This window comes from Hippocampus guttulatus, chromosome 4 (genome assembly GCF_054856545.1).
Source record: "Hippocampus guttulatus isolate MCC_2025c chromosome 4, RoL_Hgut_1.0, whole genome shotgun sequence".
Lineage (NCBI taxonomy): Eukaryota > Metazoa > Chordata > Actinopteri > Syngnathiformes > Syngnathidae > Hippocampus > Hippocampus guttulatus.
Genome location: NC_141264.1, coordinates 6,017,606 through 6,031,129, shown reverse-complemented (window position 1 = coordinate 6,031,129; position 13,524 = coordinate 6,017,606). Strand labels below are relative to the sequence as shown.

At 39.8% G+C, this 13,524-nt stretch overlaps 1 protein-coding gene across 1 annotated transcript in view; it reads left to right on the top strand.

Moving 5' to 3' along the window:
* Positions 1-12,077, top strand: part of spon1b (spondin 1b) — a 78,505-nt gene extending 66,428 nt beyond the window's left edge. Inside the window, exons 12-16 of the mRNA XM_086109387.1 lie at positions 1,526-1,696; positions 2,191-2,358; positions 4,042-4,200; positions 10,058-10,300; positions 10,381-12,077. Coding sequence (XP_085965513.1) covers positions 1,526-1,696; positions 2,191-2,358; positions 4,042-4,200; positions 10,058-10,300; positions 10,381-10,544 — 905 coding nt within the window. The 3' untranslated portion in view covers positions 10,545-12,077. The remainder of the gene's footprint in view (positions 1-1,525; positions 1,697-2,190; positions 2,359-4,041; positions 4,201-10,057; positions 10,301-10,380) is intronic.
* Positions 12,078-13,524: the final 1,447 nt, after the last annotated feature.

Here is a 13,524-nt window from a genome sequence, read left to right as displayed (position 1 = left end):
TGCCCAATCTTGTGGCAGTTATCTAGGCCCACCTTCTCTGAACACTAAATGAAAACAAAGAGAATGGTTAGTGTCTATGTGTGGCTGACGACAAGGATCTTTCAAGGGAACAAGGCAGGATGAGCATAACAATGTCGAGCTCTCTAAATTGGGGATTTGATGCTTTGAGTCTTACTCTCCCGTCTAACATTTTAGTGGCTAATAGGGATGGAATATAGTTCAGTGGCTTTGGTCCTCAAGCAATCCTCCTGCAAATTAACAGAACCTCAAAGATCTGATCACCTGGGTGATGTGTGTATTGCATTTGCTGTGATTTGTGCATGTGTATTATGTAGGTGCCAGGTAAGAGTTGCTTGCATTTCACATTGTAAAACCCGTGTAATTAGAAATGTCATAGTGATTGAAGTCCTGATATGCCTTTTTAACTGTCTATCAAAAGGTTTTACCAAAGATATCTGCAAACTGGTATTAGGGTAAAATGTACCTTTCATCAAGTTATGTGAAAGTGATGTTCTTTTTTTTTTTATGTTAGCTTCTAGACAAAATGCTGCCAACACAAGTAGAGATACAAGTTGTCCAGGGTACAGATTCCGTCAACTCAATTAACAAAACTCAATCAACTCAATTAACATTGAAGGTTCTATTTTGCTCGATAGCGCATGTGCGCTTGGGCGTTAAATAAAAACAAAGAACAGGTGCATCTTGATTTTCGTACCGGTGCAAGGCCGTTTGCGTGTTTTGGAAATCGGCAGTCCACAATGCGCCATGATGTGCGTTCCGGCAGACCAACTCATTTTCTTTTACACTCCCACAGCACACCAGACAGTTTGGTTTCCGAGAGGAGACTAGCTGAAAGCAGATCTAAGTTGTGGTGTAATGCAATTTTGGGGAATTTGATTGAATTGCAGTGAGAGAGGTTCTAATCTCACTGATGTCATCGTATTGCATTCATGAATAAGACAACAGTGTTCACTGGCCCCTTGAATCATTGTAGGAATTAATTAATTGTCTTCAATTATTATTCTTGTTTTCTTCATTAAAATCGCCCTCCTTGGTGATGGCACAGCTATTAGTTGGGTTCATAAATGGACATGTACAATTGGTTTGGAAGGTGGTCTCTAAGTACCCACTTCACAGCGTTGAGCTGTGATCGCTTTGGTCAGCTTTACATTATCTGCAAGCGGAGGTCTACTTGCAGTTGCTTATAAAAACATACTTTGCACACTTGGATATTCTACACCGATTCCAATGAGTCTATTTCTGCTTTTGCAATGTCAAAGACTGTGTGCCCCTTGCGTGTTGAATTTAACAGAAATGAAAAGAGTCGGTTCCGATGGCCGGGAAACGGGTCAACTGTGTTCACGCCAACAACGGTGCAAACGCCCATTAACAACTGCACTCATCTGTGGGGAAAAAAAAAAAAAAACGAAAGAAAGAAAATTTGTTCCAATTAGACTGTGCTTTGCGATAGATTTGCACTGGGCACAAAAATAGAGTCCTGAGTCTTTCCTGTTTTGATGTGCAGAGCCGTCGACATGCATGATGTCAGAGTGGATAAGCTGGTCGGCCTGTAGCATTTCCTGTGGGATGGGAATGAGGTCCAGAGAGCGTTATGTCAAACAGTACCCTGAGGATGGATCTCGCTGCCAACTCAACACAGAGGAGATAGAGAAGTGTATCGTCAATGAAGAATGCTGTGAGTGTCTCATCACATGCTTGTATTTGTTGGCATTCTATATTCCTCTTATTTCCATTTCAATTATTAACATGGCTACATACTCAACATAGACAAGAGTAGTGCAGTAAGGAGTAGGATTAAATTCCTTATTTCACCCTGGACATTAATTGATCACACAATTAAGTCACATACAGGGCAATTCTTGGCTTTGTGGGAAGACCGTGCCCATGAATGGTCCTTGAAATAGTAATTGGATGATTTTGGCTCTATGAAGAGCACTTTTGGAACACACAGTGTTGATGAGATTGTAAGCCAGGTCCTTTCCACAAACATCAATGACTTGCCAAAATAAGTAAAAGTTTGCCCTTTTTAGTGTCTGTTCATAATTCTCAGCTTTCCATGTACTTTTGTCTACATAGTGTGTGCTATTTTAAAATGTCATTGCAAAGTGTCAAAAGTGTCCTCTCTGTCAGGAGTATCAGACTTTTGTCTTTTTTTTTCCTGCCCCACAGCAGCCAGCAGCTGTGTGGTAACTGAATGGGCTGAGTGGGAACCCTGCAGTGTGTCCTGTGGAATGGGCATGAGAAGACGTGAGCGCATGGTTAAAATGCCTCCGATTGATGGGTCAATGTGTAAAACGGAGGTGGCCGAAGTTGACAAATGCATGATGCCAGAATGCTGTGAGTAAAAAAGAAAAAAGAAATAACACCCCCTTGCCCCTAAAAAAAGGACCCCCCCCCCCCTCCCACACACACACACTTTCTCTGTAATACAATGCCAGTTCCATTGGGACATTGAATAAAACAAATGAATACAGAAAATTCATAACTTTGCTGCTGTAAATTGGGAATTTCTCCATTGTGGGACGAAGAAAGGTTTTCTTATCTTTATGATATGCAAATCATGTTCAGCCTATATTTAATTGAATAGAATACAAAGACAAAAGATTGATTGTTCAAACTGATAAACTTGATGGTTTTTAGTAAAATAATCTTTAGCTTTGAATATTACAGCAGCAACATATTTCCAAAACACTGAGACGGGGGCAAAAAAGACAGAGAAAGTTAAGGAATGCTCATCAAAAACCTGTTTGGAACATCCTCAACATACAATTGCAAAGAATTTGGGAATGTCATCATCTAGGTCCATAATATCATCAATAGTTTCAGAGAATCTGCAGAAATCAATACACGTGAGCGACAAGGCCAAAAACCAGCATTGGATGCCCGTGACCTTCGATCCCTCAGGCGGCACTGCATCAAATAATATGTAATGGATGTCACCACATGAGCTCAGGAACTCTTAAAATAAAAATCAAAAAAACATGTTTGTGAATACAGTTTGGCGTTAACATCCCTAAATGCAACTTAAAACTCTACTATGCAAAGCAAAAGCCATTTATCAACAACACCCAGAAACACGTTGGGGCCCGAGCTTATCTAAAATGGACTGATGCAGAGTGGCAAAGTGTTCTGTGGTCTGACGAGTCCACATTTCAAATCGTTTTTTGGAAATTGTGGACGTCATGTCCTCTGGGTCAAAGAGGAAAATCGGGACTGCTATGGACTCAAAGTTCAAAAGCCAGTATCTTTGATGGTATGGGGCTGTGTTAGTGCCAAATGCATGGGGAACTTACACTTATGCGGAGGCACCATTAATGCTGAAAAGTACATACAGGTTTTGGAGAAACATCTGCTGCCATCCAAGCAAAAAAATTTTCATGGACAACCCTGCTTATTTGAGCAAGAAAATGCCAAAGAACATTATGCACATGTTACAACAGCGTGGCCTCATAGTAAAAGAGTGTGTGCATGAGACTGGGCTGCCTTCAGTCCAGACGTGTCCCCCATTGATTATGTGTGGTGCATTATGAAGCCTAAAATACCTCAATGGAGACCCCGGACTGTTGAACAGCTGTAGCTGTACATCAAGCAAAAATGGGAAAGAATTCCATCTACAAAGCTTCAACAATTAGTGTGCTCAGTTCCCAAACGTTGATTGAATGTTGTTAAAAGAAAAGGTGATGTAACGCATAACACAATGTAAACATAACCCTGTCCCATCTATTTTGGAAGGTGTTACAGCCATAACATTCTAAGTTCGTGATTTGCTAAAAACAATGAAGTTTATCAGTTGGAACATGAAACATCTTGTCTTTGTAGTGTATTTAATTAAATATAGATCAGACATGATTTGCAAATCATTGTATTCTGTTTTTTTTTAATTATTATTATTTATGTTTAACACAACGTCCCGACTTCATCAAAATTGGGTTTGTATGAATCAAATCAAATATAGTACAAACGGAGTCTGTAGGTGACAGGGTTTGTAGTTCAGTTCATTGATTTCAATTGCGTTTGCAGATACCATCCCATGTATGTTGTCACCATGGTCTGACTGGAGCGAATGTAGTGTCACATGTGGGCGTGGACTCCGCACCCGCCAGAGGATGCTTAAGTCGGATCCTGGAGAGTGTACTGAAGAGTTGGAGCAGACTGAGAAGTGCATGCTGCCAGAGTGTCGTAAGTATCCCACTTGCATTTAACAAATGTTCTTAATGTAACGGCATATGCAGTGGGTTATATTATTTTGCCTCAAAAGTTCTTTTGAGCAAAGTTTTACACTCCTCATGGTACAGTTTTTCTGTTTGTTTATTATCACCATTCTAAAATGATTTTACAGAAAACCTACCAAAAATAGAACTAAACAGTAATTTTATATTTATTCTTAATTTAATTTAAGATGTAGAATTGAAAGATCTGTTAAACGAGGACAGAGACGATTTCAGCAGAGGTGGCCATCATCATGGGTATTGTCAGTCAACTCACAATTACTTCCAACCATTGCTGCTTAATGTTTTTCTCATGGGGTTATACTTCCTTTTTGACATACTACATTTATGCATTATGGATATTCATGCATAATGTAAGATGCATTTGTGCATTATTTAAGAATTTATGCTCAGTTGTTATTAAGCTAATACTGGCACAATATAATAGGTGTTGCAGTATAGCAATACAGTAGGAAAACAAAAATAAAAATCCATAAAGCACATGTACGACCAGTTCCACTCTATGGTTGTGAAACCTTGCCAATAACCAAAAGCAACAAAAATGGGCTGGACTCTTTTCAATACCAATGTTCAAAGAGAGTTATGCAGATTTTCTGGCATAATGTCATCTCCATGGATGAGCTCAAAAATGTAACAGAAGTTCCACAGATATGGCTCGAAGCGAAGAGAAGAAGATAGAATTGGATAGGTCACCTACTAAGAAAGCCAAATGATCACCAGCGTATGACGGCATCACCTTGGCAGCCAGAAGGAAAAAGAAATGTTGGAAGGCATGGAACAACCTGGACAAGGATAGTTGAAAAGAAAAGCAAAGAAAAGGATCGGTGGATGGGCAACATGGGCTGAAGCAAGCAAGGACTTGTGCAAACCGAAGGATCAAATAGAAAAGTAGTGCCAGGCCTTCTGCGCCAGGCCGTATGAAGAGGAGAAGTATATAGCTGTTGGGGACGCGTGATATTGGAAAAATATGCAATGTGCATGTTGAGTATCCTGATATTGCGATTTTTAACATGTAACTAAAGAAAAAAAATGTTCTCCATGCGGCAAAATAATCAGGTTCAGTGTATTCTTCTGTAATTACTTTTTTTTTGTAATTACATTTTTATATTAGATATAGATACTTTTAAAGTTATTTCGTGCAAGTGACTCGCTGTTCTTCTATTGGATGGTGATGTGCATTTGAGGTTGCATCTGATTGATCAAACGCATACAATTCCAAATGAAATTTATTGCAATACACATGTTGCTTGGGCCATTATCACCGTAACAATTTTTAAAAAATATATAGTGCAATCGTGTTTTTTCACTCGAGACCAGTGGTTCTTAACCTGGGTTTAATCAAACCCTAGGGGTTTGGTGAATCGGTCTCAGGGGTTTGACAGAGCCTCTGCCATGGAGGTTAAGACACACCCGACTCAAGATGTCAATTAGTTATGACACGCCCGCTTGTCCATCGCTGGCTGCAGATGATCACATGACATTGCTTGTCCAATCAGTGCTGTGGGAAATTTAGTTCGCTCAGGAGCCAACATGTGACTGTCGTGATAGTATGTCGTAAAATTTTAAAAAACTATATGTCTTGAAATTTGATTTAGGTTTTTTTCTGTTTTTAATTAATGTGTTTTTTAATGTCTTGAATCTGTAAAAAAAAAAAAAAATCATATTTTTATTTTTCACGAAAGAAGGGTTCGGTGAATGTGCATATGAACTGGTTGGGTTCGGTGCATCTAACAAGGTTAAGAACCACTGCTCGAGACTGTAGTTACTGCATTTTAAGACCTGGCAAGGACTTTTTTTTTTTTTACTAGGCCCTGATACATAAAACTTTGAATTCAAAAATGGTACAGAAACTACATTTATTCAATTGGTATTTAATTTGATTAAAAAACATAAAGTTGCACATAACTGTAATATGGAAGGGGTTTAGGTGTGGATTTTGACTGGGCTTTTCGAGCAGGTGAATATGCTTTGATCTAATCCATTCCAGTCTAGCTTGAGCTGTAATGTTTGGGGTCATTGTCCTGCTGGAAGGTGACTTTCCGTCCTAGTCTCCATCTTTCGCGAACTTGACGAAAAGGTGCTTGTCCAAGATGAACCCGTATTTGGCTCAACCATCTACCCATCAACTCTACTCACCTTCCCTCTCCCTGATGAAGAAAAGCATCCCCGTGGTCTGCTCGTGTCCTTATTTTTCACAGTGGCGATGATGAGTTCAGGATGACGTGTGCGTTCATTTTCCATCATCCAGCTTTGCGCATTTCAACCAGAAACCTCCCTTTCGTACTCACCTGATGAGACCGTGCTCTTCCAGAAATGTGTGATGAATAGTTGACCCTTGGACAGATTCTCACAGCGGGGCCTCTTGAATGCGTCTCTGATCAGCACACTCTTTGCCAGCCTGGAAGCTTCGGGAGTTTGCCATTTTAATCGGGTTGCAGGAGTGCCATGTTCTTTGATGATAGATGCAACAGTGTTCTGTGAGATGTTTAAAGGGGGGTCGACCTCTGCTCAATTTTATTCCTGACCTGACCTGACCGGTGTGTACTTTGATTAATATTCTCTAAGAATCCATACTCTTAGATGCCTTCAAGTCATTGTGAGAGGGATCCCGAAGGAAGGAAAAATGATTCCACCTCGTCTGACATTTTGATGTCATATGGGCAAATATAATATTAGTTTTATTTAAGGTTAGTTCCACTTTTTGTACCTTCTACATTATGCCATTAACAAAGCCGTGAGGCATTTAGTTCAATGGTCAGTGCACTGTGCATTCCAGATGATCACAAGTTGACGGTGTGGGTTTCATACCCAAGTAAGGTTTATAACGCGAAATTGATTATGATATGCATTTCATTGATGGAGCCATTTCATTCTTTTTTTCAACTCAACTCAACTCAACTGTATTTATAGAGCACTTTCAAACAGCCATCGCTGCATACAAAGTGCCGTACATGGAGCAATTTAACATATACAACAAACAGTCAAGCAAATCGGTAATAAAGACGGTAGAAAGCACCGAACAGCAAAACCAAGAAGAAATCTAGTCATGCTGAGTCAAATTAATTAATTAAATTAATTGTTATTACACTGTATTTTCCGCACGATAAGGTGCACCTAAAAGCATTCAATTTTCCCGAAAGAGTTGTTCCCCTGTTGGTGTTCCTATGCCATCTAGTGGTGATTATTAACCAAAAACAATTGGAATCTAAAAGGGTTCTGCCCGACACTAATTGATATGTGCATTAGCCAACACACACTCAAACAGACAACTACTGTGTGAGCTTCGCTTAGCCATTATGAAATGAAGATACACGTAATACCAAAAGCATCATTAATTACTGACTAAACGAAGGAAGAAGGAGCTTTCAAGGATATGTTGTCCCTTGTAGAGTTAAACTCACAAGGTTTGTACTCCTTTTTGTTGAATCAATTGTCTTCATAACTTTTTTCTTTCATTTATTGTTTTGTAATGCCATTTGTATTGCTATCTTTCATGTCCGTGTTTTTGACCAGTGATTATGGCTTTGTTACAGCAATGGGGAAGGCTCTACATAAATAAAGCTAAAGTGTATTGGAGTGCGTAGCACCATCTAGTGCACTGGTGTCAAAGTCAAGGCTGGGGGCCAGATCTGGCCCGCCACATAATTTTATGTGGCCCACAAAAGGAAATCAAGCATGTCACGTTCCATGATGCTTGTTAAAGTCTGAACCAAAATTTCAAATTGTCATATGTAATCGACAATAACAGTCATTATTCTTGACTTCTGATTTTAAAACGAGTTATCCATAAATTTGTTGTGGGCCGTGTATGTAATATGTGGAGGTGATCAAACATTTATGTGGTTTCCCAAAATTCATAACGGCCCTCCAAGAGAAACCGTAACTCCAACGCGGCCCGTGACAAAAATGAGTTTGACACCCCTGATCTAGTGGATGCATAGCGCAACCCCAGCTACGAGTGTAGCTTCTATTCTATGCATCTTAGAATGCAGTACACCTTATACTTGAAAAAGTTTTAAAATGGGCCATTCATTGAAGGTGCACTTTATAATCCAAAGTGCCTTATCGTGCGGAAAATACATTTTTTTGAACATCAAACGTAAGCAATTCTACAATATATTATGAACTATATCTTTTGCCAAACAGAAATGTTTGCAACGGAAATTGTTTGATATGTAGTTGATATATTGACTCACTTTAATCCATCTCTCTCTCTACCTATCGATCTCTTGGCTAGCTCCACTCCAGCCGCATCAATACCTTGTGAGTGTTTTCCAAAATATTAAGAAATTGCTGGAGAAAAAGGAAGCACTTCACTATGTTTTTTAAAATTATTTTTTTCTTAAAACGTAGGTACATTGAAAAATAATTGTTAAAACCTTGTTCCTCTGGGAGAAGTACATGAGCAACTTCAGTTCACAATTAGGAAACTCACTCTGATTTTCACACAGACACGTTCACATATTTCAAAGACATTTTAACCTGAGATTAAAATAAAAATGATCGGAAACAATAGAAAATACAAACATAACTAAACAATATTGTATTCAGGTAGCCTGCAATGCACTGATGAAAGATGCAGCAGGTGTCCTATTGAGCGACACAGTACCAGTACAGTATCAATACAGTTTGCCAAGTGTGCCGCAACGTTTCATGAGACCTCATCTATCCATCAACTATGGAATCCATAGCCATTTTGTTCTCATTTCACAATTGTTGCCCAATTGTGTGTGGTTGAGGACCCATTTGCAAGGAAGCAAGGCATCCTCTCAAAAGTTGTTGAATTTCAGGAATGTAAAAAAGAAAAACAAGGCACTTTGGAATCATAACCCCCCCACCAAAATTACTTAAGTCCAAAGAACAGACACAAAGTAACAAACGGACAATCACACGAAACTCACTGGGACACATTGGGAAATAATTGCTGTCAGTTGGACAACAAACAGAACGTTCCAACAAAAACTGAAACAAAGCAGGGAACTAATTAATGCTGCATTTGAGGTAGGCGAGGAGTCAGACTTTTCCGACTTCCAATGAGGAAATGTGCACTAGGACGCTTTGGTCCAAGTTGAGAAGTTGGAAGAACAAGAACCCCGACTTCACCAACTGACTTCAATTTGTCTTTACTTGACAATGTTAACACCGTGAAAACATAAGTTCCAAGATTATAAATATATTGAGATTTATTTATTTCTTGCTACATAGCATGATTTGTACTGACTGCGTGTAGATTCACTGTTGTCTCCATGCATTTATTTGGTGAAATGAATGAAATGCTTTGAAGATTTTCCTTCATTTATATAAATGAAGGAAACTATGAAGGTTTGCTTGGAGGTCAAAGTGGGTTGTGATGAACCAGAAAAACAAACAATTTGGAATCCGTCGTCTTTGTTGTTTACATTCGCCTCGAACGCTTTGAGGTCGGAACTCAGACGATCCGAGTGGGATCTCTTGAATGCAGCACGAATTCAAACAAACAGACAAGCAGGCTGGGAACCCCTGGACAAGGGAGCTGATTGGTGTAGACAACAGAGAGCAGGTGGACAGAAAACCCACACAAGACAGACATGAGAAGAAACTACAAGAAAACATTGACATGACACGCAACAAAACTAACTGTATTCAAAGCAAAAGCCCAACATAAAGATCGTGACATTTTGTTCCACTGTAATATTCAATAAAATATACGTATGAGTGTGGTTGTAGGTTCAAGTGGCACGAATACTTTGAAAGACACGACCAACTCACTGAACCTGTGTGCGTGCGTACGCATGTGTGCGCGTACGTGTTTCCTTTATTTCTTCCAGCTATTGACTGCATGGTCTCCGAGTGGTCCGAGTGGTCCGAGTGCAACAAGTCCTGCGGTAAAGGACACACCATCCGAACCCGCATGGTTAAACTGGAGCCGCAATTCGGGGGCAGCGCATGTCCCGAGACCATTCAACGCAAGAAATGCAAGATCCGGAAGTGCCGATCAAAACCAAAGGAGGAGAGCAAGAGGCGAAGAAGGGGTAAACAGGGAAGACATGCAGTGTTAGAAGAACAGTCAGGTTGGTCATTGAAATTCCTCCAAACGCAAATGCCTGAGAGCATTCCGAGGCATGCAACTGTCTTATCTTTGCTTGTCAAGGTTGTGGGATGCAGCCCTGGACCGGCTGGACAGACTGCACCAAATCCTGTGGAGGGGGCATCCAGGAGCGTTTCATGTTGAAGAAGAAAAGAGCTAAAGGCACTCTGACAGGCAACTGCAAGGACCGGAAGGAGATACGTGCTTGTAACGTTAATCCCTGCTAGGGAACGCTGTTTTGTCATACAGGAAAGTGCTAGGATAAATGTGTGCTTCTATGGCTGTATATGTAGAAAAACAAAAAACGATTTGGAAGAATGTTGTTGGGTAGACAGTGCAGGGGAGAGCTGTGTGATTGGTGGCTTGGACGAAGTGAGGTGGCTCGAGAGAAAACGGTGAGGTGAAGCCTGTGTACGCCCTGAGCTGACAGAGCTGTTTTTTTTTTTTTTTACAGCACTACAGAATTATTAAAGAGTACTAGCACTGTAGCTTTCCTGTATTTTGAGTGTTTTTGGCATACGAGGCATAAAATAAAGCTGCATAACAGAAACTGTGATCAAAATGATTTACAATGCTCAGCAAAATTTACATCCATTTGGTAGCAAACCAATTTTTAACAGTCACCAACCTAAATCCTTTGATGCACAGGTGTGTACAACATGTACTTGAAAACTCTTTCGATGGTCCAGCTGCAGAACAAAACCAGCCTTTATTTGTGATTATAAACAAATTGCAATATTTTCAAATAAGAGGAACTAAATTAATTGGCTTTTTCCAAAGCAAACAATTCCAAGTAACAGCATTTTTCCTGCTCTTGTTTCTCTGCTAATGTGTCACTCACTGCTTTTCTTTGTTGCATAGAGACGGAACAATTCTACTGCTCACCTTATGCGACCTGGATTTCCCAATATAGCAAAACGTTTTTTCACATTGCGTACTAAAATGTCTGATAGAAATGATCGGCTAACCTGTTTATTTCATGATCATTTTACAATGATGGTTTCAGTCAAATTTAAAACGGAGCGTTACCATTGGAAAAACAGCTAACGTTGAAAGCATGTCAAATATGCTGGAACATACTTAAGTGGGGATGTAGTATTTCCTCAACCTGTTGATAAGAACACTAGGGGTCTATAAGACGAATTAAACGACTGTTTATCGAACATTATGTGAGTTACAAAGGATTTTTACCTTAACGCTTAAAATGAGGTGTTTTTTTTCTTTTAACATGAGTCATATATTTGTCACTGCTGTTTTTCTGTGAGATCAGCTGATGTAGCATTGAAACTGCAATATTTCTATTGGACTTGCATGTACAGTATTAATTTTTTTGTAGTAATAGTAGTAGTTATCTGAATCCAAATTTAAATGCGTAGCTAAATGAGTCAATCTGACTGCGGAAAGACAGACAGACATCATCTTAAAAGTGTCACATTATATATACACATTTTTGGGTTTTCAACATAATTGCAATTCGTATTGTGGCCTTAAGTAGGCTTAGATTTGTAATGTGCTCGTGATGCGGTAGCCTATTAACATTCAGTGTTATTTATCATCACCTAGGAAATTATGTTGTCATCTTTTTCCTGTTTTGATAAATGTGATTTTTCAAAGCTCTTAACACTGCAGGCATATTGGTGGGGATTTGTCAGCTATCACACTTTTTGTTGGGTTTCAAGCTTCTTTTTTTGCTTTTGTGACCCTTTTATAAGAAACCACGTTTGCAATAAAAAAAAAAACAACTTTGTAAATGTCCCGAATTGCATTTTATACTGTTTTCATTTCACAAACAAACAACTCTAAGCTGAAGAGACAGATGTGTGATGATGCCAAAAATCCACACAAAATGGCATATGTTCAGTATTTCCATGACCAATTTGTCCATTCATAGTTTAACCGTTTCCTCTAAGCCTTATATATTTTTATATTTTTAGTCCGCAAGATGGGATGGCACCTGGAGACGAGTTTAAGCACAAACGGAGATTGAGACTGTATATCAAGTAAAGCAGTTTTACATAAAAGAAACATAATTATGATCACTGCTATCAGGGAGATGGGCACGTGAGGTCAGCGGATGCCGGGACAGCCGGCCGATTTTGATGCACCCCAAAAATAATTTGTTGAGTGCGGTGGGTGGTCAGGGGTTTGGAAGTGTGGACGCAACTTTTTCTAACTTTATACTCATCTATCTCAGCAAGATGCCCCTTCGTCAAAGATCGGCCGTCTATGTGCCCTCAGTTTCAAACCCTAATTGGAAAATCAGACCCAAATTTTCTGCGATTGGCTGGCAACCGATTCTGGGTGTCCCCCACCTACTGCCCGGAGACAGCTGGGATAGGCTCCAGCACCCCCCGCGACCCTAGTGAGGATCAAGCGGTACGGAAGATGACTGAATGAAAAAAGACCCAAATTTTAAAATCCCACCCTATCTTAAAATCCTACTTTGAAACCATAACCCTGGTTTAAAACCCTAAATTGAAATCCGAAACCCAATGGCACATGGAGTTCCTCAAGAGTCGGTCCTTGTACACCTTTTGTTCAGCCATGTATCCTTGGGTCAAAGTCTTCAGAACACCCATTTTGACTAACATGGTTATGAAGATGACATGCAGCTAGCTATATTTAGTGTCTCCAAAAAACAGCAGTTTAATTAAGGTGTTGGATGAACCAACATTTCCTTCCAACTAAACAAAAGAAAACAGGTCATTCTTTTTGGCAAGAAAGAAAAGAGGATTGCAGGAAGTTGCAGGGTTTGATTCTGGCTCCGGCCTTCCTGAGTAGAGTTTGCATGTTCTCCCTGTGCCAACATGGGTTTTCTGCGGGTACTTCGGTTTCCTCCCACATTCCAAAAACATGCATGGCAGGCTTATGGAACACTCTCATACATTTAAAAAATGCTAATGCAATATACCCAGTAGGGTCCAGAGGTCTGCAGACTTGAGTTCATTATTGGCGCCCGGAATTCAAAGCAAACATGGTGAAGCACCATTTAGCTGTTATGAGATAAGCCTTTATTTGTCCCACATTGTACTTATGCTGCACACGAATGGAATAATCTGCCAACAGAATTAAAGTCAGCCCCAAGTGTGACTACTCTTAAATCCAGGTTAAAAACTAGGCTTTCCCCCGTACCTATGATTAGAATCAACATTACAAAATTGTTTACAAGCACTGTTTTTTGTTGGGCATCCGAAAGTTTCCGAACAG